This window comes from Pongo pygmaeus, chromosome 23, assembly GCF_028885625.2.
Source record: "Pongo pygmaeus isolate AG05252 chromosome 23, NHGRI_mPonPyg2-v2.0_pri, whole genome shotgun sequence".
Classification (NCBI taxonomy): domain Eukaryota; kingdom Metazoa; phylum Chordata; class Mammalia; order Primates; family Hominidae; genus Pongo; species Pongo pygmaeus.
The window spans coordinates 32,665,411-32,693,334 of NC_085931.1; the positions used below are offsets into that span (position 1 = coordinate 32,665,411).

At 50.1% G+C, this 27,924-nt stretch overlaps 1 protein-coding gene across 15 annotated transcripts in view; it reads left to right on the forward strand.

Moving 5' to 3' along the window:
- Positions 1-27,924, forward strand: part of TXNRD2 (thioredoxin reductase 2) — a 66,472-nt gene that overhangs the window by 677 nt on the left and 37,871 nt on the right. For 7 of the 15 annotated variants that reach the window (XR_010125880.1, XR_010125871.1, XR_010125872.1 and 4 more), the window contains exons 2-7: positions 10,345-10,413; positions 22,095-22,151; positions 23,312-23,456; positions 24,099-24,173; positions 26,488-26,566; positions 27,052-27,114. Coding sequence is in view for 5 of the 15 variants with exons in the window: in XM_054469215.2 (XP_054325190.2) it covers positions 10,345-10,413; positions 22,095-22,151; positions 23,312-23,456; positions 24,099-24,173; positions 26,488-26,566; positions 27,052-27,114 (488 nt within the window). In the remaining 10 variants the exon portion in view is untranslated. Of the gene's footprint in view, positions 1-393; positions 410-3,252; positions 3,269-9,004; positions 9,093-10,344; positions 10,414-22,094; positions 22,152-23,311; positions 23,457-24,098; positions 24,174-26,487; positions 26,567-27,051; positions 27,115-27,924 lie in introns of those variants that run through there. The other 8 variants (XR_010125875.1, XR_010125874.1, XR_010125876.1 and 5 more) reach the window with 4 other exon arrangements.

The window sequence follows — 27,924 nt, forward strand, 5'->3', positions numbered from 1 at the left end:
CAGTTCTGAAGATGATGATATCCCACCTCCCGAGGTCACCAGGCACCGGCCCCAATGGCCAGACTTCCCAACTTCTCCCCAGACCCCTAGAGTCTAGAGGTTAGAGGCTGCACAGAGCAAGGGGAGGATACACACTCGTCCTCCTGGAGCCCCTGAGGAACAGTTAACTAAAGCAGGACAATAATCATAACTGAGCACTCGAAGCAGAGGCTGGGTGTCTGATCACTCAGGAGGGTTCGAACCTCATCCTGTAGGACAGACTCCCCCAGATCCGACCAGAGCGCCACCATATCTGTTATGTGTGGCCGGTTTCATTCCATGCACGACAACATGGTCCCCCACCATGCAGGGGGCCCCTCGACCCAGCCCCCTGGATGCCTGTGACAGCGAGCAGCTCTCCCCACAGGCAGTGAGTGTAGAGGGGTGTAAGGACGGGGTCAGGGCTCCTTCCCAGGGATGGCGGCTATGGGAGGCAGGGTGGCTGGCCCTCTGCCGGCGGTGGACTCGGGAGGGAGGGCTGACTGCGTGTGTGAATCGGCAGAGCTGTTGCTATGGAGGTTTTGGGGATCTCCAGGATGGAGGGTGGCCCAACAGAGTTCTGGGAGGCAGTCACCACCTCGTGGCCTTGCTGAGACCTGGAACCCTCGGCCAGGGCACTCCATCTTTCAAAGCTTCTTGGCCGCATGTGTCAGGTGGGCAAGCTCAGGAAGGTTAAATGCACCCGTGCTAGTGGAGTCCCATAAAAGGGGATCAGCATCAAAAAGAGGAAAAAGGTTCAAAGGGGATTTATCATGGGGTTCAGAATCACGGATGTGAGGGCGGTAGTGGGGACAACAGACAGAGAAGTTTCCCCTTCCCATACTCACAGTCCAGACACGGCAATAGCCAATTTCCAAAGTTCTAGGTATTCTGGGCTCAGAATGGGGAATATCACACGAGACTTCGGGGGGGTAATGCCCTTATCTTCCCATTTTAAGGGAAAGAACAAACTGAACCTTCTATGCAAAATAGGATGATGATCCTGGTCCTCCCAGTAAGAAATAAAATAAGCAGCCTCCAGGCATTCCCTTCCGCCAGAGGAGCAATTGTTTTTTAAATAGCCCTTTGGTGCCCAGTCTATTACTAAACCATAATATGAGTCTTTTTTTTTTTTTTTTTTTTTTTTTTGAGACAGTGTCTTGCTCTGTCGCCTAAGCTGGAGTGCAGTGGTGCGATCTCGGCTCACTGCAAGCTCTGCTTCCTGGGTTCACGCCATTCTCCTGCCTCAGCCTCCCGAGTACCTGGGCCTACAGGCATCTGCCACCAAGCCTGGCTAATTTTTTTTGTATTTTTAGTAGAGACGGGATTTCGCCATGTTAGCCAGGATGGTCTCGATCTCCTGACCTCGTGATCCACCTGCCTTGGCCTCCCAAAGTGCTGGGATTACAGGCATGAGCCACTGCGCCCAGCCGAGTCATTTTTTAATACTACTGCAAGTGAGTTAACACAATCATTCCCAAATTGAAGTTTTAGATGGGCCCTCAAAATTTTTAGGATATGGTTTTCCTACAGGTTTATATTGAAAGTATGGGGTATCTCCTATTACTCCCTTTTTATTTGTCTTAAAGGAGAAAGGGAGAGGCCGGAGACCAAATGTCCCCATTTCCAGATAGCTAATCTCTCTGGAAGACAAGCAGCCCAGACTTGAGCTTCTAGATGGATACAACCAGTTGCGTGTCCAAGGCACAGAGGAGGGTATTTATAACCCATAGTAACATTAAACGCAGTGCCTTCTCCTGGCTGAGCGGGGCAACGGTCATCTGTAGCTCCAGGCATCCACACACTATCGTTAGTATAGATTTCTGCAGGAGCATCCATCCAGGTGAGAGGTCGAATAAGTGGAGGAAAAGGCACATAAGCCCAATAAGAATAATTTTGTGTAGCAGGTAAATCAGTTTAAGGGGAAACTGGTGAGATAGAAAGTATAAGGAAGAGAATTATTAAATAAAACCTATTGTAAGTGAGATCCAGTGCCGAAGGAGGAAGAGAAGAACAGAGGGATGTTATTTTCAGGCTAATAGAAATGGTGAGATTTTTAGGTTCGTAAGGAGAAAAAGAAAGATAATTAGAAGTGGGATTAGTTAGAGGGGTTTACGTTGCCATTAGGGAGGATTGAACCAGACCCATTTTGATTTGGTGTGCCAGTTTCTGAGGAGTCGGCACAGATCTCACCAGGTATGAGGGCAGTCTGTAACGCAAATGTCTCTTCCTTGTGGTTTTTATTGTTAGTATTCACACGAAGTTTAAGTCTCCTAGTGGGCACCCAGACAGGGGATTGATGATCTCCTAGTGAAACACAAGCATACCGTCTTCCCCACGTTATAATTGTTCCAGGTTGCAGGTATTGGTTTGAGAGTTTTTCCATGACACTGGCTTGCCTTCGTTTAGGGAGAATTTTTTGCGTGTATAATGGCATTTAGCTGCAGTCAAAGTATTGTTATTAGGAACATTTAGAAAGCTTAAAGTAAACAATGCTAAATATAATTGGGAGTGGGGAGTAGTTAAATTATGCTTTTAAACCAGCCTTGTCTTCTTTTACAGTAACTTGAAGAGGTTTAGTAATTTTTTCATGTTTCGGACCAAGACCGAGTCCAGAAACAAATCCCATGTTTTCCATTATATGTTGACTGGGAGCACTATAAGAGTTATGTGGAATATTAATTTCAGCCCCACTTTGTGACAGCAAATCTCTGCCCCAAAGATTAGTGGGGATTGGTGTGATATAAGGCTGAATTGTTCCCTTTTGACCATCAGGGCCAGTGCAAGGCAAGATAAATGTGCTCTGGTGAACTTCTTCAGCTTTTCCAACACCTTCTAGTCTCATGTTAGCGGGACGTTTAAGCCAGGAGGAAGGCCATAAATTAGAGGAAATAATAGAAACATCAGCCCCAGTATCAACTAGGCCCTCAAACTTTTTTCCTTGAATGTGTATGGTGCAGGTAGGTGGTTGTTTAGAAATTACATTAATTCAATAAGTGGCTTTTTCACCGCCGGAGCCCATCCCAGGGCCCCATGTCTTATCTCCTTTGTTTAAAACAATATTAGGTAGTGAAAGTAATTGAGCAATTGATTCACTGGCCGGAAAGGAAACAGGAACTTTGGCAGACACCATAAGTTTACATAAGTTTAATCTCATCAGAGGAATCAGAATTAATGAGATTAGTATGAACTATGACACCTTTAGCAGAGGTGGATGCCCTGCCTAACACCAGGCCCACTGAACCTTGAGGTAAAGGGCCAGTGACCCCCGTGGGGACAATTAAAGGCAATGAATTAGGTAGTAAATTTAGAGGAATGGTACTACAGAGATCGACCGCCCTGCCCCCTACTGTGGAGGTAGGCAAGCATTGTACTGAGACAGAAGAAGAGGCTGGGACCCATCTGGATTGTCTGTAGGTAAATTTGTTTGTGCTGGGGGCGGTGTTGGGACTGCTTGAAGTGAAAACACAACATTGGTCTGAGTCTGAGGTGTCCCATTTGATATTGGGGCCTGGGACTGGCCTTGCTTCCCATTTCCCTGGTTCTGTGGCAAGGGATTTTCATCTATATCAGACTTAGAGTGGCAAGTACTTGCCCAATGTTTACCTTTACGACAACGCAGGCAAACAGTAGCAGGAGCATTTGGCCGTGTTTGTTGAGCCGGCTTGGCCGCTTTTAAGTTTTTAACAGTGCAGTTTTTTTGGGTATGACCAAGTTGACTGCAATTATAGCAGGCTCCAAGAAAAGAATTAGTTGAGCCAGTTTGGTTGCCGTGCTTCATGGCCGGTGCCCACAGAATAGCTTTGTGGGTCTCCGATCCAATGCCTTCACAAGCTTTAATATATGAAGGCAACACCTCATGATCAGGTAAATTTTGACGTAGGACGGAACGCATGGCCATTTTACATTCATGGTTTGCATTTTCAAAAGCTAACATGTGAAGAAGAATACCTTAAGTGCGCTCATCAGAGACAGATTTTTCAACAGCATCTTGTAATTTAGCTAAAAAATCAAGATATAATTCATTGTGACCCTGTTTAACAGTAGTAAAAGAAACAGGAGCTTGGCCTGGGGTGCGTAATTTATCCCAAGCTCTCATACACACCTTTGTTACTTGTTCCGTGGTGACAGCATCAAAGCCTAAATGAGCCGTAGTATCAGAGTAATTATCGGAGCCTGTGAGCTGAGTCTGAGTAATTGGAATGCCATCAGCCCGATTTAGCTGAGCCTGCAGGTGGGCCTCCTCTGACCACCAGGTATGGAATTGTAAATGCTGAGATGGAGTTAGAACAGCTTTTGCCAAAAGGTCGCAGTCTAAAGGAAGCAAAATGACCTCAGTACAAAGAGTCTGTAATACCATTTTAACATATGGAGAAGTAGGACCATACTGAGTACAAGCATCCTTGAATTCTTTTAAAAAGGTAAGATTGAGCGGCGTATATCGATGCACTTGTACCCCTTGAGCATTAGGAGGTTCCAGTGTGACCAAATAAGCCCACGCCTCTGATCTACTTGTTTGTTTGTTTTGGCTTAATAAGCATTGCATGGAAGTTTCAAGAGCAGGCACATGAGATGGAGTCAGCACAGAAGTGACAGGAAAAGTATGTGTAGATAAGGGAAACTGAGACTGAAGGGGTTGGACTGGTATGAGAGTATAAGAAAGGGGCATTGGGGGAGCAGAAGAGGCAGAAGCATACTGGTGATTACTGGCCCAGTCCTGCGCAACCAGAGTGGCAGGGGTGTCCCTGCGTGAAGAATGGTACAGAGAAACAGGTTGAGTGGATGGCAAAGTGACCGGTTGAGGGACCAAAATGATAGGAGGGTGAGGGGCTGTAGTGGATGGGGGAGGGCCTGCAGAATTACAGGTAAATTGTAGTTTGGATGGCTCCGGAGGCGAAGACTGCAAAGGTTTGGAGAGGGAAGAGTTAGCATAGATATGGTCCTGGGCTGTCTGAGTTGGGGCCGCAGGAGTTACAGGTGTCTGCTCTTCATGAAAAGAAATAGGATCATCAGGGGGTGATGTTAAGCCAAAGTCACTGGAGTTAGATATTGAATCCTCAATATCGTCAGGTGGGGGAGGAATAGGCAAAGGGAGGGGCTGAGCAGATAATGAAGGCCGAGTGAGAGAGGAAGGCTGAGGAAGAGGTAGAGCGTGGCCAGATTCAGAAAACTGTGGTAACTGCAGGGTGTCACAGGATTGGTATGTCATTAGGATGGCATGTACCAAGACCCAATCACCCCAAACAGTGACGGGAACATAATTTCCTGTCGGGACCAGTTCTCAGAATTTTGCACCAACATGATCCCATGGTTCCACATGTAATGTTCCCTTTGCAGGAAACCAAGGACAGTGTTCTTCCACTGCCCTGAATAGGGTGACCATATTTTCCATGGGAACCCGAACTCCCCCGTTTTAACAGGAATTTAATATAGCAGAGATAAGCATAATGTTTAGACTCCGCGTGACCCATAGTTACCCTGGACAATACACAGACAACTCATCAATCGTCAGGGAGCCAAAGAAGCGTTTCTGTGGACCGGACTGATGAACATTTCTCCACACCTACCAAAGGGAATAGGGTTCCCACATGCACTTAGGAAAAAGAAAACCACGTTGGGCGCCAGATATTGGGGGAACCTGCCCCTAATATTTCAACGTATGTTCTTTCTATTTTCCGTAAGTGTCAGCCGTCTGAGAAATAAAGAGAAAGAGTACAAAGAGGAATTTTACAGCTGGGCTGCTGGGGGTGACATCATATATCGGTAGGACCGTGATGTCCACCTGAGCCGCAAAACCAGCAAGTTTTTATTAAGGTTTTTAAAAGGGGAGGGGGTGTATGAACAGGGAGTAGGTCACAAAGATCACATGCTTCAAAGGGCAAAAGACAGAACAAAGATCACATGCTTCTGAGGAAACAGGACAAGGGCAAAATCAGAACTACTGATAAGGGTCTATGTTCAGCTGTGCACATATTGTCTTGATAAACATCTTAAACAACAGAAAACATGGTTCGAGAGCAGAGAACCAGTCTGACCACAAATTTAACAGGACGGAGTTTTTTCCCCACCCTAATAAGCCTGAGGGTACTGCAGGAGACCAGGGCGTATTTCAGTCCTTATCTCAACCGCATAAGATAGACACTCCCAGAGCGGCCATTTATAGACCTCCCCCCAGGAGTGCATTCCTTTCCCAGGGTCTTAATAGTAATATTCCTTGCTAGGAAAAGAATTTAGCGATATCTCTCCTACTTGCACGTCCATTTATAAACTCTCTGCAAGAAGAAAAATATGGTTCTTTTTGCCCGACCCCACAGGCAGTCAGACCTTATGGTTGTCTTCGCTTGTTCCCTAAAAATCGCTGTTATTCTGTTCTTTTTCAAGGTGCACTGATTTCATATTGTTCAAACACACATGTTTTACAATCAGTTTCTACAGTTAACACAATTATCACAGTGGTCCTGAGGTGATGTGTATTATCAGCTTACGAAGATAACAGGATTAAGAGATAAAGTAAAGACAGGCATAAGAAATTATAAAAGTATTACTTGGGGGCCCAGGTGCGGTGGCTCACGCCTGTAATCCTAGCACTTTGAGAGGCCGAGGCGGGCGTATCACGAGGTCAGGAGATCAAGACCATCCTGGCTAACACGGTGAAACCCTATCTCTACTAAAAGTACAAAAAATTAGCCGGGTGTGGTGGCGGGTGCCTGTAGTCCCAGCTACTCGGGAGGCTGAGGCAGGAGAATGGTGTGAACCCAGGAGGCAGAGCTTGCAGTGAGCTGAGATTGTGCCACTGCACCCCAGCCTGGGAGACAGAGAGAGACTCCACCTCAAAAAAAAGAAAAGAAAAAAGTATAAAAGTATTACTTGGGAATTGATAAATGTCCATATTGAAATGAAATCTTCACTATTTATGTTCCTCTGCCACGGCTCCAGCCAGTCCCTCCATTCGGGGTCCCTGACTTCCCACAACACAGAAGTGAGCCACTGTGCCCGGCCCAGGGGTGCAATTGTTTTTTTTTTTTTTTTTTCTGAGACAGAGTCTCACTCTGTTAACCAGGCTGGAGTGCAGTGGTGCTATCATAGCTCACTGCAGCCTTGAACTCCTGGGTTCAACTCACCCTCCAGCCTCAGCCTCCCCAGTAGCTGGGACTGCGGGCCCTGCAGTTTCTCCTTTTAGAGTAGGAAGACCTGACCTGTCCCAGGCTTGGAGTGAGTGGGCGATGCAGCCCCTGAACAGGAGCCAGAATGACAACACCTGCTGCCAGGAAAGAGCTCAAGATAGAGCAACCATACAGGAGGGCCCCTGAGGTGGCACCCTGAGGTGGCCAGCCTGCCTGTTGGTGCACATTTTGGGGGACCCTTCCACTTGCCCTCACTGCATTCTCTTGGGTGCTGCATTCTCTTGGGTTCTCTTGGGCCTTGCTATGAGCTCTAGGCTCCTGCTCTTTGCTAGCCTGTACCAGGCAGTGGGTTCAAAGAGGAGCAGAAAATTAACGGACAATATGTCAGAAGGCAGAGGCAAGGCAGACACTTGCTGGGGCCAAGCCCTGTGGGCAGAGAGGGTATGCCTGGCTAAAGTGGGTGAAAGGCAAGGTTATGAGGTTCTCCAGGACACTGGAGTGCACAGGTGGTGTGTCCCCAGGTAACGCCTGCCACCCAGCCCTTCCTCCCACAGAGCAGCATCTGCCCTACCCACCTTTGAGGTACTTTGGGGTCCTTCCTCCCCAGCAGGCTACCCAAGCCCTTCCAAGTGCTTAAAGGCAGATTTCCTATGCTTGCAAACGACTGCCCTATGCCAGTGTTTGTCAGCCCGAGAGGGCTCCTGGGTGTGCACAGGGGGCGAGCAAGCTGCCCAAGATAAGCACATCCATACAGACAGCTGCTCACCCTGCCTGATAGCAGACAGAGGGGGCACAGTGCAAGGCTGCAGGGCAGGATGACCTAATGAGGGCCCTGCTATGGCAACAAGAAGGACAGGCACCTGCCATGGAAGGTAGGGACGTTCTGAGCAAAGCTTCTGGCTACCAGGCAGCCGGAGGAGAGAGATGCTTCTCCATCAGCAGGTTCATGCTCCCTGGGGGATCTGGTGGCATTTTCTCCCTAACCAGCAGTCGTTGGTTCTCTAGACTTATATTAAAGCCATTAGAATAATTTACAACAGTTTAGGCCTTTCCAGAGCCCTTGAGTTGAATTAGGAATTGAGTGTGCTTTGGACTGGCTGTTGGAACCGAGTTGTGGCTCTGTCAGTTCCCGCAGCTACGCACACATCTCATGTGCACTCAGGTGCTGGCTGCCAGGTGAAACAGTGGGTAGGTTTGGTTGTGGGGCAGGCTGGCTGCAGGCCATGGCCTTAGTGCCTGGATGCAGCTTCCCAAGCTTTCTCAGCTGTGAGCTAGGGCTCCTCTAGGCTCCAGCTCTTGTATCCTTTAGGAGTGCAGGTTCTAGACCTCTCTGTGGGGCATCTGCAGAGCCAGGGTGTGGAGAGACATGACACTCCAAGGACATTCTCTGCAGCCTTGCCTGCCTAGGAAGGTGGAGGTGGCGCAAAGATAGGTGCAGCCTTCTCATGGCAGACGCTAGGCTCTGATGCAGGTGTTGGGCAGATTGCCCAGCCTTGTATGACAGACCCTGCTCTGATCATGGAACCTCTTGGCCTTGTCTGAAGCAGCGACCGGCTCCAGATGCTCTGGGAGGGTGGTGCTTCTCATCTGGGCAGGCTCATATCTGCAGAGGGGGCTGAGGGCACTACTTGTTTTATACCCCAGAGTCTTGTCATCAGTCCCCACCCTGCCCTCACCCCAGCAGACTGATGACTTTCTATTATTTCTTCCTTCCTTCGTCAGGGAGTTGGCTGGTGCCTGGTGCTGGGTGTCCCGGACCTCAGGCCCATTTCAGTGTACTTCCCCTCTCTACTTCCTCCCTCCACTCCCTTCTCCAACCCTCCCTTTTTTGGCTGCCCCTTGCCTGCCTTGCTCGCCAGTAGCTTGCAGAGTAGACGTGGATGACACCTTTTGCAGGCTAAAAAGGCTGAGAGTGGCACTATGTGCAGTGAGCCACTATGGAGGACCAAGGTGAGGCGACACCACAACCAGCCCAAAAGGAATTCCAGGGATGAAACCTGAGCCCAGGCAGCTCTCCCTGTGCCCAGGGTGGCTTCCCTCCTAGCTGACTGCAGCTGGGCACACTGAGACCCTGGCTGTGTGCACTGGCCAGCTGTGAGGGACAGGAGCTGCTTGTGCTTTTATTCTTTTTTTTTTTTTTTTTTGAGATGGAGTCTCACTCTGTCTCCCAGGCTGGAGTGCAGTGGCGTGGTCTCCGCTCACTGCAAGCTCCGCCTCCCGGGTTCACGCCATTCTCCTGCCTCAGCCTCCCGAGTAGCTGGGACTACAGGTGCCCGCCACCACGCCCGGCTAATTTTTTTATACTTTTAGTAGAGACGGGGTTTCACTGTGTTAGCCAGGATGGTCTCGATCTCCTAACCTCGTGATCCGCCCGCCTTGACCTCCAAAAGTGCTGGAATTACAGGTGTGAGCCACCGCGCCCGGCCTGTGCTTTTATTCTTACTCACTTGTGACAGAGGGCAGCCTTCACAACGGAAAGGCACTTGGACTTGAGGAGAATGTTTTAGTCCACCTTGGTGGCTCATGCTTGTAATTCTAGCACCTTGGGCGGCCAAGGTGGGAGGGTTGCTTGAGGCCAGGTGTTTGAGACCAGCCTGGGCAACATAGCCAGACCCCATCTCTACAAAACAGAAAAATTTAGCTGGACGTGGTGGTCGGTGCTTGTAGTTCCAGCTATTCTGGAGGTTGAGGCTAGAGGATCACTTGAGCCCAAGAGGTAGAGGCTGCAGTGAGCTGTGATTGTGCCACTGTGCCCCTGTCGTGGGGGCCCTTCCAGGTCTATGTCCCAGCCCTGTGCTGACTGTGTTCCTTCTCACCTTTCATCCCTCCCCCAAGCGGGGCAGCGGACTACAATCTTCTGGGTGACAGAGTGAGATCCTGTCTGAAAAATAAATAGAATAAAAAAGAAAATATCTTAGTTCTGTGTCTGGCTGAGAACACTGGGTGAAGTTTGAGTTCAGAGTGGTTGGTATGGTGTGCGTGTGATTTGCAAAGATGATCTCACACACACCCACGGCCAACCTCACCACCATATGGCTTGGTCTCTGGATTTGCGCAGACTGTGTGTATCGAGTCACTCTTCCTGCTCTGATGTGTGGTGTCTTGTCACCATGACAGAATGGAGTCTCCAATCCTGATAAAATAGATCCTGTACCACGTTTAACCAGGCACATTCCTTCCCACCTCTCATCCCTTCTCTCAGCAGGTCAGCGGGACTATGATCTCCTGGTGGTCGGCGGGGGATCTGGCGGCTTGGCTTGTGCCAAGGAGGGTATGTATTCTGTATCCTTCGTGGCAAGGCCTCAAAGCTTTTAGGGACCCTAGAGAGGGTGGTGCTGTCCAGAAAGCGTCCATGAGCAAAATGCGCTGCCTCCCTGCTGGGGTCACCCCAGGAGCCTTTGTGTTGTGGCCTGTTCCCTGCCACTCTCCAGCTGTCTGCTGTGCCCAGCGGCCACCTTGGCACTTCATGGCTGAACTGCCTTCCTCAGCTCCAGCCCTCCAGCTCTTCCGCTTTACTCACAGTGACAGCCCCAATCTGACTAGTCTCAGCTCCCACCACTCACACCCTCCGCGGGCTCCCCACTTTCCTTCACGTGCTTCTGGACAGTCCTCTCCTTCGCCTTACTGTGGCTGTCACCCTGCCTGCCTGCTCTCTGCACCTGCCTGGCTAGCTGTGGGGTTGGAGCTGCACCCTCCTGCCTGTCCCTGTCCTTGTTCTTAGTGCTGGTGCCTTCCGCCAGGGCCCATGGTCAGTTCTGCTGGCTGAGTCTTCTACTTGGCCTGGCACCATTGAGTAAAGATGTTGGGCGAATGGGCTGGACCCAGAGGTGTCCAGAGACGACACCTTGCAGTTCTCTGCTAATCCACATGATGCACAGGCCACCAGCACTTTGCCGGACTCTGTGCCCTGCTGTAGGAGTTCCTGGTCTGCTCTGGCCATGTCTAAACAATGATAAGGGGGCAGGTATGGTGAATGGGGAGGGGAGGGGATGAGAGGGAGGTGGGGCTGAAATGAGAAGGAGTTAACCAGGCACTTTGGCCCTGAAGCTGTGCTTCTCTGATGTCCAGTACTGGGCTCTAGAAGCATACATGGTGTAAAGGAAATCCACTACTCTTGCTCCGTGGGGGCCGGGGAGTGTGTAGGAACCTGGGAAGTCTCCTGGCCTATTGGGGATCAGCAGAGGCACCCAGGGTCAGTGCCACATTGTACTCTCAGAACCACTCCCAGAAATGGATGGCGCAGGCAACCACTAGGCCTAGTGCTGTTCCTTTTAGCAGACTGGGCATCTGGGCTGTGTGTTCACTCCCGTGCTGGGAGCGACCAGCTGCAGAGACCTGAGTCCCCTTTAATCCGGAATGTGGACAGCTCCTGGGTATGTCTCTGCCTTTCATGAGAGTGGCATTTCCCTGCAGAGGATGACGTGGTTTTGCGGCTTTTTTGAGATGAACTGTACCTATTCAAATGGGCAACCTGATCATTCTTGACATGTGCATGTGTCCGTGCAGCCAGTACCGCAGTCAAGATTGGCAAGTGTGTCCTCCACTCCTTGTTAGTCCACCGGGGCTGCCGTAATAGACTGCGTAACAGACTGGGCAGCTGAAACAACACATGCTTATTGTCTCTCAGTTCTGGACGCTAGAAATCATCAAGGTGCGGGCAGGCCTGGTTTCTTCTGAGGCCTCTCCCTTGGGCTGTAGATGGCGGTCGTCCCTCTGTACATGTCTACTGTCCCTGTCCTAATGGATCAGGTGGACGCCCTCTTCTTTTGTTGGCTTTTTATTGGAGACAGAGTCTTGTTCTGCCTCCCAGGCTGGAGTGCAGTGGCGTGATCTCGGCTCACTGCAACCTCAAACTCCTGGGTTCAAGCCATCCCCCTGCCTTAGCCTCCCAAAATGCTATTACAAGTGTGGCCACTGTACCCGTATATGGCCTCATTTTTTTTTTTTTTTTTTTTTTGAGACGGAGTCTCACTCTGTCACCCAGGCTGGAGTGCAGTGGTGCGATCTCGGCTCACTGCAACGTCTGCCTCCCGGGTTCACGCCATTCTCCTGTCTCAGCCTCCCAAGTAGCTGGGACTACAGGCGCCTACCACCACGCCCGGCTAATTTTTTATATTTTTAGTAGAGACGGGGTTTCACTGTGTTAGCCAGGATGGTCTCGACCTCCTGACCTCATGATCCGCCCACCTCAGCCTCCCAAAGTGCTGAAATTACAGGTGTGAGCCACGGTGCCCAGCCTATGGCCTCATTTTAACTTAACTACCTCTTTTTTTTTTTTTTTTTTTTTTGCAAGCGAGTCTTGCTTTGTCACCCAGGCTGGAGTGCAGTGGCAGGATCTTGGCTCACTGCAACCTGTGCCTTCTGGGTTCGAGTGATTCTCCTGCCACAGCCTCCCGAGTAGCTGGGATTACAGGTGCCTGCCACCACACCTGGCTAATTTTTGTATTTTAGTAGAGACGGGGTTTCACCGTGTTGGTCAAGCTGGTTTCAAACTTCTGGCTTCAAGTGATCTGCCCGCCTCAGCCTCCCAAAGTGCTGGGATTACAGGCATGAGTCACCGCATCCAGCCAACTTAATTACCTTTTTGAAGACCCTGTCTCTAAATACAGTCACATTCTGAAGTGCTAGGGTTTAGGGCTTCCACATAGGGATTTTGAGGGGATATGGCTCAGCCCATAACACCCCAACATTTTCTGAAACCTTGGCAATCCCTTCCGGCTTCCCCCGCCCTGCATCCCAGGCAACCAGGCATGTGTTGTCTGTCGCTATAGTTTGCATTTTCTATAATTGCGTATAAACGGAATGCTGCTGTATGTCATCTTCCTCTTCTGGCTTCTTTCACTCAGGGTAATGACCTTGAGACTCGTCTTCATTGGAGCGAGTGTCGATGGTTTCTTGCTTTTCATTGCTGAGTAGTGTTCTATTTATGGCTGTGCCATTTCGTGTACGTGTTCCCCTGTACTGGACACTTGAATTGTTTCCACCTTTTGGCCGTTGTGGACAGTACTGCTGTGAACATCTGTCTGTGTGTGTGTGTGGATATATGTTTTAAATTATTTTGGGTAAGTGCCTAAAAATGGACCAGCTGGGTCGTGTGGTATATCTCTTATTTAGGTGTTTTTTCATTTCTTTTAGCAGCATTTTGTAGTTTCTTTTTTATTCAAGTTTTTTTTTTTTAATTAGAAAAAAGAAAGATGAGGGTCTCTCTGTGTTGCCCAGGCTGGTCTCAAAATCCTGGGCTCAAATGATCCTCCCACCTTGGCCTCCCAAAACGTTGGGATTACAGGAATGAGCCACTGTGCCTGGCCTGTAGTTGTCAATGTATAGTCTTTCACATATTTTATCAGATATGTCCCTAAGTGTTTCATATTTTTAGAATAGTTTTATTGAGATATACCTCACATTACGTATGCGTTTGTCCCTCAGTACCCGAGGACGATTGGTTTCAGGACCCCCCGCTGTTACCAAAATCCATGGACACCGAAATTCATGCATACTGGAGTCAGGCAGTCGGCCCTGCAGCACCCACTGATACAGAGTCAGCCCTCTGTATATATAGTTTTGCATCCTATGAATACTGTTTTTTTCTTTTTCTTTCTTTTCTTTCTTTTTTTTTTTTGAGACAAGGTCTCACTGTGTTGCCCAGGCTGCAGTAAATGGCGCAATCTCGGCTCACTGCAACCTCCACCTGCCGGGTCCAAGCGATTTTCCCACCTCAGCCTCCCTAGTGGCTGGGACCACAGGTGCCACCATGCCCAGCTACTTTTTGTATTTTTTGGTGGAGATGGGGTTTCGCTATGTTGCCCAGGCTGGTCTTGAATTCCTGAGCTCAAGTGATCCATCTGCCTCAGCCTCCCAAAGTGCTGAATTACAGGCGTGAGCCATCACGCCCAGCCGAGTACTGTATTTCCAATCCGTGTTTGGTTACAGATTTGGAACTTGCGGATATGGAGAGATAATATATATATATTTTTGAGACCGAGTTTCGCTCTTGTCACCCAGGCTGGAGTGCAATGGCACAATCTCAGCTCACTGCAATCTCCGCCTCCCGGATTCAAGCAGTTCTCTTGCCTCAGCCTCCTGGGTAGCTGGGATTACAGGTGCCTGCCACCACGCCCAGCTAATTTTTGTATTTTTAGTAGAGATGGGGTTTTACCATGTTGGCCAGGCTGGTCTCGAACTCCTGACCTCAGGTGATCCGCCCACTTTGGCCTTCCAAAGTGTTGGGATTACAGGTGGGAGCCACTGTTCCCGGTCAAGAGATTATATTTATTGAAAAAAAATCCATGTATGAGTGGACCTGTGCAGTTCAAACCTGTGTTATTCAATAACATTTTAGTTTCTCCCCAAAATACCCTGTACCCATTAGCAGTCAGTCTCTTCCCCCCTCTCCCCAGCCCCTGTCAACCACTAATCTACTTCCTATATCCATGGATGTGTCTGTTCTGGACATTTCAGCTGTTTTTTGTTTGTTTGTTTGTTTGTTTGTTTTAAGACAGGGTCTGACTCTGTTGCCCAGGCTAGGGTGCAGTGGCACCATCTTGGCTCACTGCAACCTCCGCCTCTCAAGCTCAAGCAATTCTCCCACTTCAGCCTCCCGAGTAGCTGGGATTACAGGTGTGCACCACCACATCCAGCTAATTTTTTGTATTTTTAGTAGAGACGGGGTTTCACCAACTCTTGACTCTCCAAATTCTCCAACTCTTGACCTCTCAAGTGATCCGCCCACCTTGGCCTCCCAAAGGGTTGGGATTAACAGATGTGAGCCACTGTTGTTTTGTTTTTTGAGATGGAGTCTCGCTTTGTCACCCTGGCTGGAGTGCAGTGGTGTGATCTTGGCTCACTGCAACCTGTGCCTCCCAGGCTCAAGCGATTCTCCTGCCTCAGCCTCCTGAGTAGCTGGGACCACAGGCACACACCACTATACCCGATTAATTTTTGTACTTTTAGTAGAGATGGGGTTTCACCATGTTGGCCAGGCTGGTCTTGAACTCTTGACCTCAGGTAATCCACCCACCTCGGCCTCCCAGAGTGCTGGTATTACAGGCGTGAGCCACCGTGCCTGGCCTCTTTGCACTTTCTTGATGGTATCCTTTGTGCCACAAAAGTTTTAAATTTTGGTGAAGTCCAATTTATCTATTTTTTTCCTTTGTTGCTTATGATTTTGGTATCATAGCTAAGAAATCCAAGGTCACAAAGATTTACACCTGTGTTTTCTTCTAAGCATTTTATAGTTCAAGCTCTTACAGTTAGGTCTTTGATTTATTTTGAGTTGCTTTAGGGTTTATGGCATGTACCTTAACTTGCCAGTCTACTCTTAAAAGAGCACACATCTATTCCACCCCTCCTACCCTTCATTCTATGTTATTATATCATGTGTTTACTGTTACATGTTATAAATCCACAATACATCATTATTATTTTTGTTTAAAATATACTTAAATCGTGTGAGAAAATCTCACATACTCACCCATGTATTTCTGTGCTCTTCATTCGTTTGTGAGGATCCACATTTCCATCTGGCATTTTTCTTCTACCTTAAGGGCATCCTTTAGCATTTCTTGTAATATGGCTCTGGGGGTAATGAATTCTTTCAGCTTTTGTATGTCTGAAAACATCTTTATTTTGCCCTCTTTTGTTGTTGTTGTTGTTGTTGTTGTTGTTTTGAGATGGAGTCTTGCTCTGTCACCCAGGTTGGAGTGCAGTGGCGCAATCTCGGCTCACTGCAATCTCTGCCTCCCGGGTTCGCGCCATTCTCCTGCCTCAGCCTCCTGAGTAGCTGGGACTACAGGCGCATGCCACCATGCCCGGCTAATTTTTTGTGATTTTAGTAGAGACGGGGTTTCACTGTGTTAGCCAGGATGGTCTCGATCTCCTGACCTTGTGATCCGCCCGCCTTGGCCTCCCAAAGTGCTGGGATTACAGGCGTGAGCCACCATGCCTGGCCCCCCCCCTTTTTTTTTTTCAGTACTTTAAAAATTTTGCCCCTCTGACTTCTGGCTTGCATTGTTTCCAGTGAGAAATCTGCTACTATTTTTATCTTAGTTTCTCTGTAGCGTGTCTTGGTTGCTTTTAGGATTTTCTCTTTTCATTGGCCTTGAGCAGTGGTTTTTACTTATGGTGTGCCTTGATGTTGTTCTGTTATTATTATTTTTTTTGCTAGAGTTTGTTGAACTTCTTGGTTCTATGAATTTTTAGTTTTCGTGAAGTTGTGAAATGTTTTGACCATTATTTTATCAAATAACTGTTCTGTCCCTCCCTCTTCCCCTCACATGTGGGGACTTTTAATTCCATGTATATTAGGCTGCATGAAGCTTCCCCACAACCTACTGATGCTCTTTTCATTAGAAACAGTTCTCACTCTGCATTTCATTTTGGATAGTTTCTATTCCTATGTTTTCAAACCCACCAATAAAAGATTCTGCAACATCTGACCTGCCATTAATCCCATCCAGTGTATTTTTCATCTCCTGTATTGTAGTTTTCATCTCTACAATCCATCCTGAGCCTTTGGTTATATCTTCCGTGTTGCTCCTGCACTGTTTGAACATGCAGAATGGCTAGTGGGGCAGTGAGCTGAGGAGAAGGGTCGGAGGGGAAGCTTGGCTGTTGGGTCTACGGGTACGATGGAGACCATGCAGCTGAAAGTAAACCATCACCCCTTCTGCTTCGGTGTGAAAGGCCAGGTGAAGATCCTGCGGCTGATGAGGCTGGGCCTTAGGGTGCGGGGGGTGGTGGAATCTGCTTGTGGGCGAGAGATGTGGCTATGTGGCTATAAAGGATGAAGATGAACGCCCTGTTTGCTTTTCAGCCTCGCTTGGATCAAAGTTAAAAGGCCAGTTGCGGCCTTCTTGGTGGAAGAAGGAGAGAGATAAGGCACTGTCCTCCCCTTCGGAGGGTCTGGGGATACACTCATCCATCAAAACCACTGAGGGCTGGGCGTGGTGTGTGCCTGTGGTCCCGGCACTTTGGGAGGCTGAGCTGGGAGGATTGCTTGAGCCCAGGAGGTCAAGGCGTAAGCAAGCTGTGATCACACCGCTGCACACCAGTGTCTGGGTGACAAAGTGAGACCCTGTCTCTTTAAAAGAAAAAAAAAACCTTTTTTTAAATTAAAAAAAAAATCAAGTCTACCCGAATGGCCTACACTTGGACCCACAAACCAGGTACCTAAGTTACCAGGCAAGGCAGCTGCAGTTGTACCACTCAGAAGTCCACAAGATTTGAAGAAAAAAAAAAAAGCCTCAGGGGTTTCAGTGAATGCTGTGTTAACTTTTTTTTTTTTTGAGACATAGTTTCACTCTTGTTGCCCAGGCTAGAGTGCAGTGGTGCCACCTCAGCTCACTGCAACCTCTGCCTCCCGGGTTCAAGCAATTCTCCTGCCTCAGCCTCCCGAGTAGCTGGGATTACAGGCACCCACCACCACACCTGGCTAATTTTGTATTTTTAGTAGAGACGAGCTTTCACCATGTTGGTCAGGCTGGTCTCGAACTCCTGACCTCAGGTGATCTGCCCGCCTCGGCCTCCCAGAGTGCTGGGATTATAGGCGTCAGTTACCATGCCCAGTCTGCTGTGTTAACTTCTATAAGTCAGATGTTTGATGTGACCGAGTTCAAGGCTGATACAGCCCAGAGCCAGGACAGGTCGAGAGCTGCCCATTTTTAGGGCCTCAGACTTCCTACTGGGAGCATCGCAGTCCCTTCTGAACAGAGGTTTGGAGAAGGTGGGTCATTTGGAGAGAAGTGACCTAAACTATCCTAGTTGAAGGAATCTATCCTCGAAACTCATCATCGAAGGAATTCAAAAAGAGAAAACTTAAGGGAAAGGAAAAAAAATAGTTTTAAATTTTAAAGAGTGGGCATGTGGGAGAGGGATTGGAGATAGTTAAGAGTTATAGGAAAACATTTCCAATTAATATGAGGAGGAATTTTATATTGGGAGAGTTCTCAAAATTAAATGGCCACTTGGGAAGGCAGTACATTCCCAGACAAAGGCACCAGGCATAGGTGAGCACTTGGTGAGGATGTTATGAAGGAGACTCAAACTTCAGGTAAGTAGGTACAACAAATTGCATATACTATCCTTCCTGGCTGGGCGTGGTGGCTCACACCTGTAATCCCAGCACTTTGGGAGGCCGAGGTGGGCGGATCATGAGATCAGGAGTTTAAGACCAGCCTGACCAACATGGTGAAACCCCATCTCTACTAAAAATACAAAAAAATTGGCCGGGCATGGTGGTGCGCACCTGTAATCCCAGCTACTCAGGAGGCTGAGGCAGGAGAATCGCTTGAACCCAGGAGGTGGAGGTTGCAGTGAGCCAAGATCGTGCCACTGCACTCCAGCCTGGGTGAGAGAGCTAGATTCCATCTCAAAAAAAAAGAAAAAAAGATCCTTCCCACACCAAAAGTCTGGCTGTGAGAAGTAGCTACCATATAGTGCAAGTTGAGATGCATAAGAGGTTTATAAAACCACCCTGGAGTCGAAGGAGAGAGAACTTTTGGTAGGGAGTAAGTAGGTAAAAAGGGACCCAAAGGTCTGGGATCTTGAACACTGAAGGAGGAACAGTGTTCTGTGAGAAAGGTTTGTTTTTAACATGTTAATTTCTTCAACAAACTATTCGAATACTTAATGTGGTCCAAGCTCTGGGCCAGGACCCGGAACAACAAAGACAAACCAGGACCAAAGCCCCTGACTCACGGAGTTCTGCAGTTTAGTTACCGAGACAGACACATGAACAGATAGTTTATCATATGTGATAAGGTGGAGTTAGGGCACAGAAGTGAGGCATCTAAGCAAGGAAATAAAAATTAAAAAATATGGAATAGTTAGAATACCTGTTTTATTGATGTTTTCTGCTAATTCTGACATCTGTGTCTGTTCCAAGTCAGTCTCCATTGACTGATTATTTTTTTGTCCCCTTTATAGGTGTATTTTCCTGCTTCTTTGCGTGACTGGTAATTTTTGGTTGAATGCCAGACACTTGAATTTACCTTGTTGGGTTCTGGGCATTTTTGTATTTCTGGAAATACTATTATTGAGCTCTGTTCTGGGATGCAGTTATTAAGAGTCAGTTTGATCCTTTTGGGTCTTTTGCAAAAGATTTGTTAGGTGGGTATGGAGCAGTGCCCAGTTTAGGGCTAATGATTCTCAACTACTGGGGCATGACCCAACGCCCCAGGAATTATATGCTTTTCCCAGTCCAGATTCTGGGAACAGGCACTGTCCCCTGCCCTGTGTGGGCTCTGTCTCCTCCAGTCCTTCCAGGTGGTTCTGTCTGGTCTCAGGTAGTTTCCCAAGACACATGCGCCAATCAGATCTCCCAGATTCTCTGGGCAGCCCCCTCCTCACTGTCTTCTATGCATGATCTCTGGCTGCCTCAGTCTCCCCCAGCTCTCAGCCCTCTCCTGTGCTGGACTCTCCCCGTCTCCCCTGGCCTGCAGTGCTGGGTCCTGGAGACTCCCCAGGGCTCACCATGTTTGTTTCCTCTCTCTTAGGTCCTTTGTTGCCTGACATGGAGTACCTGAAAGCCCGTTGTTTCACGCATTTTACCTGGGTTTTGGGTTGCTTCAGGGGGAGGGTAAATCTGGGCCCTGCTGCTCCATCATGGTCAGATGTGGAAGTTACACACTGGCTTTTTTTTTTTTTTTTTTTTTTTTGAGACAGGGTCTTGCTCTGTCACCTAGGCTGGAGTGCAGTGGCACAATCTTGGCTCACTGCAACCTCCACCTCCTAAGCTCAAGCCATCCTCCCACCTTAACCTCCCGAGCAGCTGGGACCACAGGTGCACGCCACCACACCCGGCTAATTTTTGTATTTTTTGTAGAGACAGGGTTTTGCTATATTGCCCAGGCTGGTCTCAAACTCCTGGGCTCAAGCAATCTGCCTGCTGTGGCCTCCCAAAGTGTTGAGATTATAGGTGTGAGCCACTGCGCCTTGTGGACATTGGCTTTTTTTTTTTGAGATAGAGTCTCACTCGGCCACCCAGTCTGGAGTACGGTGGCACAATCTTGGCTCACTGCAACCTCTGCTTCCTGGGTTCAAACAATTTTCCTGCCTCAGCCTCATGAGTAAGTGGGACTACAGGAGCCTGCCACCATGCCTTGCTAATTTTTGTGTTTTTAGTAGAGGTGGGGTTTCACCACATTGGCCAGGCTGGTCTCGAACTCCTGACCTCGAACTCCTGATCTGCCCCACTTGGCCTCCCAAAGTGTTGGGGTTACAGGCGTGAGCCACCACGCCTGGGTAACATTAGCTTTTTGAAGCATCCCCTTGGCTTGAGCTTTTAAATTGAGCATGGGAATCCCATTATTAATTCAGTGAGCAAAATGGATTTTTTTTTTTTTTTTGAGATGGAGTCTCGCTTTGTCGTCCAGGCTGGAGTGCAGTGGTATGATCTCAGCTCACTGCAAGCTCCGCTTCCCAGGTTCACACCATTCTCCCGCCTCAGCCTCCCGAGTAACTGGGACTACAGGCACCCGCCACCACGCCCAACTAATTTTGTTTTTGTATTTTTTAGTAGAAACAGGGTTTCACTGTGTTAGCCAGGATGGTCTCGATCTCCTGCCCTCGTGATCTGCCCACCTTGGCCTCCCAAAGTGCTGGGATTACAGGCATGAGCCACTGCACCCAGCCAAGCAAAATGGATTTTAAAAATGAACTTGTACAAAACTTTGTTCTAATCTTGCTTTCTAATAGCCACAAATCGAACACTTTCCTTGGCATTTTAGGGTTCATGAGATTTATGTGTGCCCTGGGAGGCAGTCAAGTCCGAGGCCTGGAGTTTGCTGATGCAGTGCCCAAGCCTAGGCAAATGGAAGCTTGAAATTAGCCCTGGCTAATGTTTTTTTTTTTTTTTTTTCTTTCTTTTTTGAGACAGAGACTTGCTCTGTCTCCCAGGCTGGAGTGCAGTGGTGTGATCTCCGCTCACTGCAGCCTCTGCCTCCTGGGCTCAAACGATTCTCTTGCCTCAGCCTCCCGGGTAGCTGGGGCTACAGGCTTGCACCACCACACCTGGCCAATTTTTTAATTTTTATTTTTAGTGGAGACACATTTCACCATGTTGGCCAGGCTGGCTGGGCTTGAACTCCTGACCACAAGTGACACACCTGCCTCAGCCTCCCAAAGTGCTGGGATAACAGGTGTGAGCCACCATGCCCGGTCCTGGCTAATGGTTTCTGAGTTGGCCCCAAAACCTGTGGCCCTGGGTGGCCCTGCTGATGGCTGGGAGGGCAACTGGGTGGCTCTGCAGCGGGAAGTGTGGTTTGGAGTCAGGTCTCGGCTCCTGCTCTGGGGCTGGCCCACCCTGGGGCTGCTGCGTCACTTCTCCTGAGCTTTGGTGTCCTGGTCCTGAGAGTGAGGCAGCGAATACCCACCTAGGGGGCTCTGGCTGGGATGGGAAGGGGCAAGGGAGAGCCTCTGAGTCAGGAGCCATTCCCGGTGAGTGGCTACCTGGGGGATGCCACCCAGGGATGCTTGGGTGGGCACTGGGCTTATGGTGAACATGAACGTGCAGGGGCAGGTGGGGCTGATGCCAGCACTGTGAGGGGTGGATGGTACAAAGGCTGCGGGCCCTGAGAGGTCTGAGGGCTCCTGCCTGTGGGCAGCGCAGCTGGGTGGGCAGTGGCAGAAAGAGGCTGGAAGACTCAATGCAGAGCCAGCAGGCAGTGCAGCTCAGCGGGCCAGAGCGCAGAGGCAGATCAGGGGTCCTAGCATCGCGCAGCTCAGCAGGCCAGAGCGCAGAGGCAGATCAGGGGTCCCTAGCATTGTGCAGCTCAGCGGGTCAGCGCAGAGGCAGATCAGGGGTCCCTAGCATTGCGCAGTTCAGCCACTGTGTGGGCAGCCACAGGCCCAGGCCCTGCCCACGCTCTTCTGGACCTCACAAGCTCCGAGGAGTGCCTGTTCTTGAGTCCTGAGCCAGCTCCCCATGTTCACCTGCTGCTCTCCTTATCCTTCCAGCCGCTCAGCTGGGAAGGAAGGTGGCCGTGGTGGACTACGTGGAACCTTCTCCCCAAGGTAGGCAGAACCCTATGGGAGCCGGGTGTCCTGGGGAAGGAGGTGGGAGGTGGGCCGTGGGCCCAGTTCCTGTACAGAGGGCAGCTGACACCAAAGTCCTTCAGCCCTGCTGTCCATGGTTTCTGGACAGTGTCCTGTTTCACTCATCATTACTTTAAAGTTCTTCATCATTATTGAAAACGACTCTGGCCAGGTGCAGTGGCTCACACCTGTACTCACAGCACTTTGGGAAGCCAAGGCAGGCCTTGATCACTTGAGCCCAGGAGTTCGAGGCTGCAGTGAGCTATGATTGCACCACTTTACTCCAGCCTGGGCGACAGAGTGAGAACTTATCTCTAAATTTTTTTTTTTTAATTGAGAAAGAGTCTCGCTCTGTCGCCCAGTCTGGAGTGCAGTGGTGCGATCTTGGCTCACTGCCAACCTCTGCCACCTGGGTTCAAGTGATTCTCGTGCCTCAGCCTCCTGAGTAGCTGGGACTACAGGCGTGTGCCACCACGCCCAGCTAATTTTTGTATTTTTAGTAGAAACAGGGTTTCACCATGTTGGCCAGACTGTTTTTGAACTCCTGACCTCAGGTTATCCGCCCGCCTCGGCCTCTCAAAGTGCTGGGATTACAGATGTGAGCCACCACACTCAGCCTAAAAATTTTTTTTAAATTAAAAATAAAAATAGGCCGGGCACGGTAGCTCACATGTGTAATCCCAGCACTTTGGGAGGCCAAGACGGGAGGATCACCTGAGGTTGGGAGTTCAAGACCAGCCTGACCAACATGGAGAAATCCCATCTCTACTAAAAATACAAAATTAGCCGGGCATGGTGGTGCATGCCTATAATCCCAGCTACTCGGGAGGCTGAGGCAGGAGAATAGCTTGAACCCAGGAGGCGGAGGTTGGGGTGAACCGAGATCGTGCCATTGTACTCTAGCCTGGGTAACAAGAGCAAAACTCCATCTCAAATAAATAAATTAATAAATAATAAAAAAATAAAAACAACTTTTTATTTTTGAGTACAGTTATAGAGAGCAGATTCGTGTGGCATGTCAGCTGGGCTGTGTTAGAGTTACAAAGCAACTTAAAGGAATTCCAAACACTCTAGAAGAACAGGGAAGCCTCCAGCAGTCACCTGAACATAAATTCAAATGTGCTCTTCCCACGTCCCAGGCACCCGGTGGGGCCTCGGCGGCACCTGCGTCAACGTGGGCTGCATCCCCAAGAAGCTGATGCACCAGGCGGCACTGCTGGGGGGACTGATCCAAGATGCCCCCCACTATGGCTGGGAGGTGGCCCAGCCCGTGCTGCATGACTGGTAAGGATCTGGCGCCGTGGCATTCCAGTGCTTTTCTTCTACTCTTGGGTGGAAGAGGAAGAGGAGGCTTATCCTCCACGAACCCTCATGGGGAGTGGGCTGTAGGATGGGTTTCTCAGCCGGGGGCGACTCTGTGCTGTCTGCCTCAGACATTTGGGAATGTCTGGAGACAGTTTAGGTTGTCACTGGGGAAGGGTTTGCTCCCCTTTGTGGGGAGCCCAGGGATGCTACAGCCATGCACAGCACAGCCCCACCAAGAACAGTGCATCTCCAAGGCCAGGAGTGCGGGTGGGAGGGCGCTTCAGCTGAGCTCTTCTGGGAAGGGGACCACGTGTCCCAGCCACACCCACAGTGGCTCAGATAGGCCTCTGCCTGCAGTGGGTAGCCTTTGGGGCACAGAGCAGCTGCATCTGGAGAGCCGTGGGTCAGAGCCCCTGTTTTCTGTGAGTCCAAAGGTCCGCAGCCCCGAGCCTGGGACAGGCGGTGGCACGTAGGGATGGATGTCACGTTTTGCCACCTTTAAAAGCACTCTTGTTTTTTGATATTTCTATGAATGTACCATTTGAATCTAATAGTTCATTGTGAGGCCCTGCAACTAACATCTGTGTTGTGGCTTTTACATTTTGTTTCGTATCTTCACAGGAGGAAGATGGCAGAAGCTGTTCAAAATCACGTGAAATCCTTGAACTGGGGCCACCGTGTCCAGCTTCAGGACAGGTACTGAAGCTCTCTCCGGGAGTGGACCGCCCTCTGGGCCTTCTCTCGGGCGTTCCATGCCTGGACACACACTTACTTACTGTGCAGAGCATGCTCTGGCACGCTCTGGGGGTTCACGTCCTGCTCATGGGTGGGGATGAGGACAAGGAGCAGATGGGAGTGACTGCAGGGGAAGGGGAGACTGCCCTTTGCTGCTGAGCAGAGCCTGGAGGTGCTGCCAAGGAATGAGTGAGGCACATTGGCAGAATGGCCAGAGCCCAGGGCTGCACAGGGAGGAGGCGCTTGGGGCTGGGAGGCCTCAGGCCAGAGAGCGTGGACATGGCTGGGCCTGGGGCTGATACGTGGTGAGGGCCATCCCAGTGGCAAGCCCCCACCCTGTGAACCCCCTTCTTACTGCACACCTCCAGCTCCTTGGGTGTGGATGCAGGAGCCTGGTGCTTTCCGCTGGAGCAAATGTCCCTACTTGGTCACCGTTCCTGTCAGCCCCTGGGGGATCTCCGGCACAGAGGCTGATGCTCCCCCGGCCTGCAACCTTCTCCTGGGGCTCAGCTGCCAGCACAGCAGATGCCTGAAACTGGTACCACCTCTGGCCCAGCCTTTCTCCCTGGGCTGTGGAGGGGACAGTGGTCCTGCAGAGGTCTGGTGGCTCTCTCATGCACCATTTGCTTGGCCCCAGGGCGGGTCTTCCTGGGGCTTCACAGCGGGCAGCAGTTTTGTGCCCACTAAATCCAGGAAAGTGGAGCCAGGAAGCCAACTGCTCGCCCTCCACCTGGACCTCACGAGCTCTCCCCTATCCAGGGAGCTAAGCCACATTGTGCTGTGGCATTTCTGTGTTTCTCTGTGGGGCTCTGTATCCCCTGGTACAGTTTCCTGGAGGCAGCAGGCTCTGCCCTCCCTCCTCCCTGCCCTGGGCAGCTCCTGGGCAGGCACCAAACAGGCCCAGCCCACTGCCTGCTCCGGAGCCACCTGCAGAAGGAGGCTGGGGCACACCTGGGCTGTTTCTGCTTTTTCACTCTTCTGAAAAGTGCTGCCATGAGCATTGCCCGGCTGTGTCCCACGGCTGCTTCCTGGCTGTCGAGGTGATTGAAGGGCTCTTGCTGTAGGAACTTCACGCAGCTCAGACAGCCCATAGAAGCGCAGGCTTGTCAGTGGGGAGAAGGCAGCCTCAAGCAGGAGGCAGAGCCTTCCCAGAACCCTTGCTGCAGCATGGTCCTTTTGTCCTTAGAAAGTGTTGGTTGGGTGCAGTGGCTCATGCCTGTAATCCTAGCACTTTGGGAGGCTGAGGTGGGAGGATCACTTGAGCCCAGGAGTTGGAGACCAGCCTGAGCAACATAGTTTTGTTGCTACATCCCTACAAAAAATAAAATGAACTTGCCAGGTGTGGTTGCCCATGCCTATAGTTCCAGTTACTTGAGACGAGGCTGCCGTGAGCTATGATCGTGCCACTGCACTCCAGCCTGGGTGACAGAGTGAGAGGATGTCTTTAAAAAAAAAAAAAAAAAAAAGGGTGGGGCGCGATGGCTCATGCCTGTAATCCTAGCACTTTGGGAGGCTGAGGTGGGTGGATCACTTGAGGTCAGGAATTCAAGACCAGCCTGGCCAACATGACGAAACCCCATCTCTACTAAAAATACAAAAATTAGCCAGACGTGGTGGCGCAAGCCTGTAATCCCAGCTTCTCAGGAGGCTGAGGCAAGAGCTGAGGCAAGAGAATGGCTTGAACCTGGGAGGTGGAGGTTGCAGTGAGCCAAGATCGTGCCACTGAACTCCAGCCTGGGCGACAGAGTGAGACTTTGACTCAGAAAAAAAAAAAAAAAAAAAAAAAAGAAGAAAGTGTGGGTCATTTGCTTCTGTGCACTATGCTCCAGCCACCGTTTCGCCAGCCTTGTCATGCCCGTTCTCTTGGCGTTACCACACCCCTGAAGTCAGAAGGTGACACCATCTGGCGGGTACCACAGCTCCCTGCTGGAACATATCCAGGTGATGAGGACTGTCCCCAAGAGAGGTCCAGCCACCTCTTGCTGCACACCAGGGCTGTACATGGCCTCTCAGGACTGTGCTGAGCTGGCTTCTGTCCCTGCTTTGACACCTGTGGTTAACATGTCCCTGAGATCCCTGGGGGACAGGCGAGGTGCCCCCACATCCCCTCCATCCTTCTCAGCATGGTTGCCGCTTACCTCTTGGTCCATCTGAGCCACAGCACCAGGTCCTGCTGGGGGCTGGAGCTCCGTTTTACCAGTGCTCCATATTTGATCCAGTTGGTGAGGTTTAATTTGCAGAGGAAATGTTTGAAAATCTTATCTTTCTCTTTCAGAAAAGTCAAGTACTTTAACATCAAAGCCAGCTTTGTTGACGAGCACACGGTTTGTGGCGTTGCCAAAGGTGGGAAAGAGGTGAGCATCTGACTTACTCGCATGGCTCCTTGTGGACCCTTCTGCAGACCTTGGGCACCAACTGCAGCTGTGTTTGGTCTGGGTGCTGTTCTCAGTAACACATGCTGCTGGAATCGAAAAGGTGGATTCTTTTGAGGCTGGGCACTTGTCTTTAACATGATCAAATAATTTGCTGCCCTGCTGCTTGGAGTGACATGGCAACAGGGTTGGTGACCACACCCTCTTTGCAGGATTTTCTGGGGATTTGAGGGTGCCTTGAAGTGCTTGGAGTTAGAACATCCCCGTCCTTTCTGCCCGTCCCCCTCCCGCCAGGCTGACGGTTGATGGGATTCCAGTTCCATAGGGCCTCTGAACTGCTGGCCGAGGGTGCACGCTCCAGGGCAGGGGCCGTGGGAACTGCTGGCCAAGGTCTGTGGTGCTCAGGCCCTCCAGTGGGGTGATCACCATGCACCTGCTGACCCACGGCTTTCTCCTTTCCTTCTCAGATTCTGCTATCAGCTGACCACATCATCATTGCTACTGGAGGGCGGCCGAGATACCCCACGCACGTGAGTGTCCCCAGAGCACAGTGTCCCTGCTGCCATGGCCCATTCCCGGCCTCTTTGAGGGATACACTTTTACACACGCGCTTCCCACAGCGGCAGCTTGCACACCCTTTCCCCCTATACTCACTATCATCACTTTCTGCTTTCCAATTCTCTTGAATCCACACTGCTGAAATGTGGAGTCCCCAGTGGCCTCCATGCTGCCAGATCCTCAGGACAGCTCTCGTTCTGCTCTCCCCCTGCCCCGCTGGATCCGTGCCCTTCCACACCAGGATCCTGCTTCCTAAGTCTCCATTGCTGATTCCCCCTTTTCCCTTCAGCCTCAGAATGTTGGAACATTCAGGATATAAGCCTCATTCTTCATCTTCCTCCTTCACGTCCCCCAGTTTAAAAAAAGTTTGAAATAAAATTCACACGCTATAAAATTTAGCCTTTTATAGGATACAATTCAGTGGTTTTTAGTACATTCACAGAGCTGTGCGGCCATCAGTCACCACCATCCATTGCCAGAACTCCTTCCATCATCCCCGAACTGAAACTCTATTCCCATTAAACCCAACTCCCCAGTGCCTCCTCCCCCAGCCCCTAGCAACCACCACCTACTTTCTGTCTCTATGAATTTGACAACACTAGGCACCTCGTGTAAGTGGAATCGTACATGTAAGTCCTTCTCATGTAACTGGTACATGTGTGTCCCTTAGTGACTCGTACGTGTGTGTCCCTTAGTGACTGGCTTACTTCACTGAGCATAACATCCTCCAGGTTCACCTACATTGTAGCGTGTGTCAGTATCATTCCTTTTTATGGCTAGAT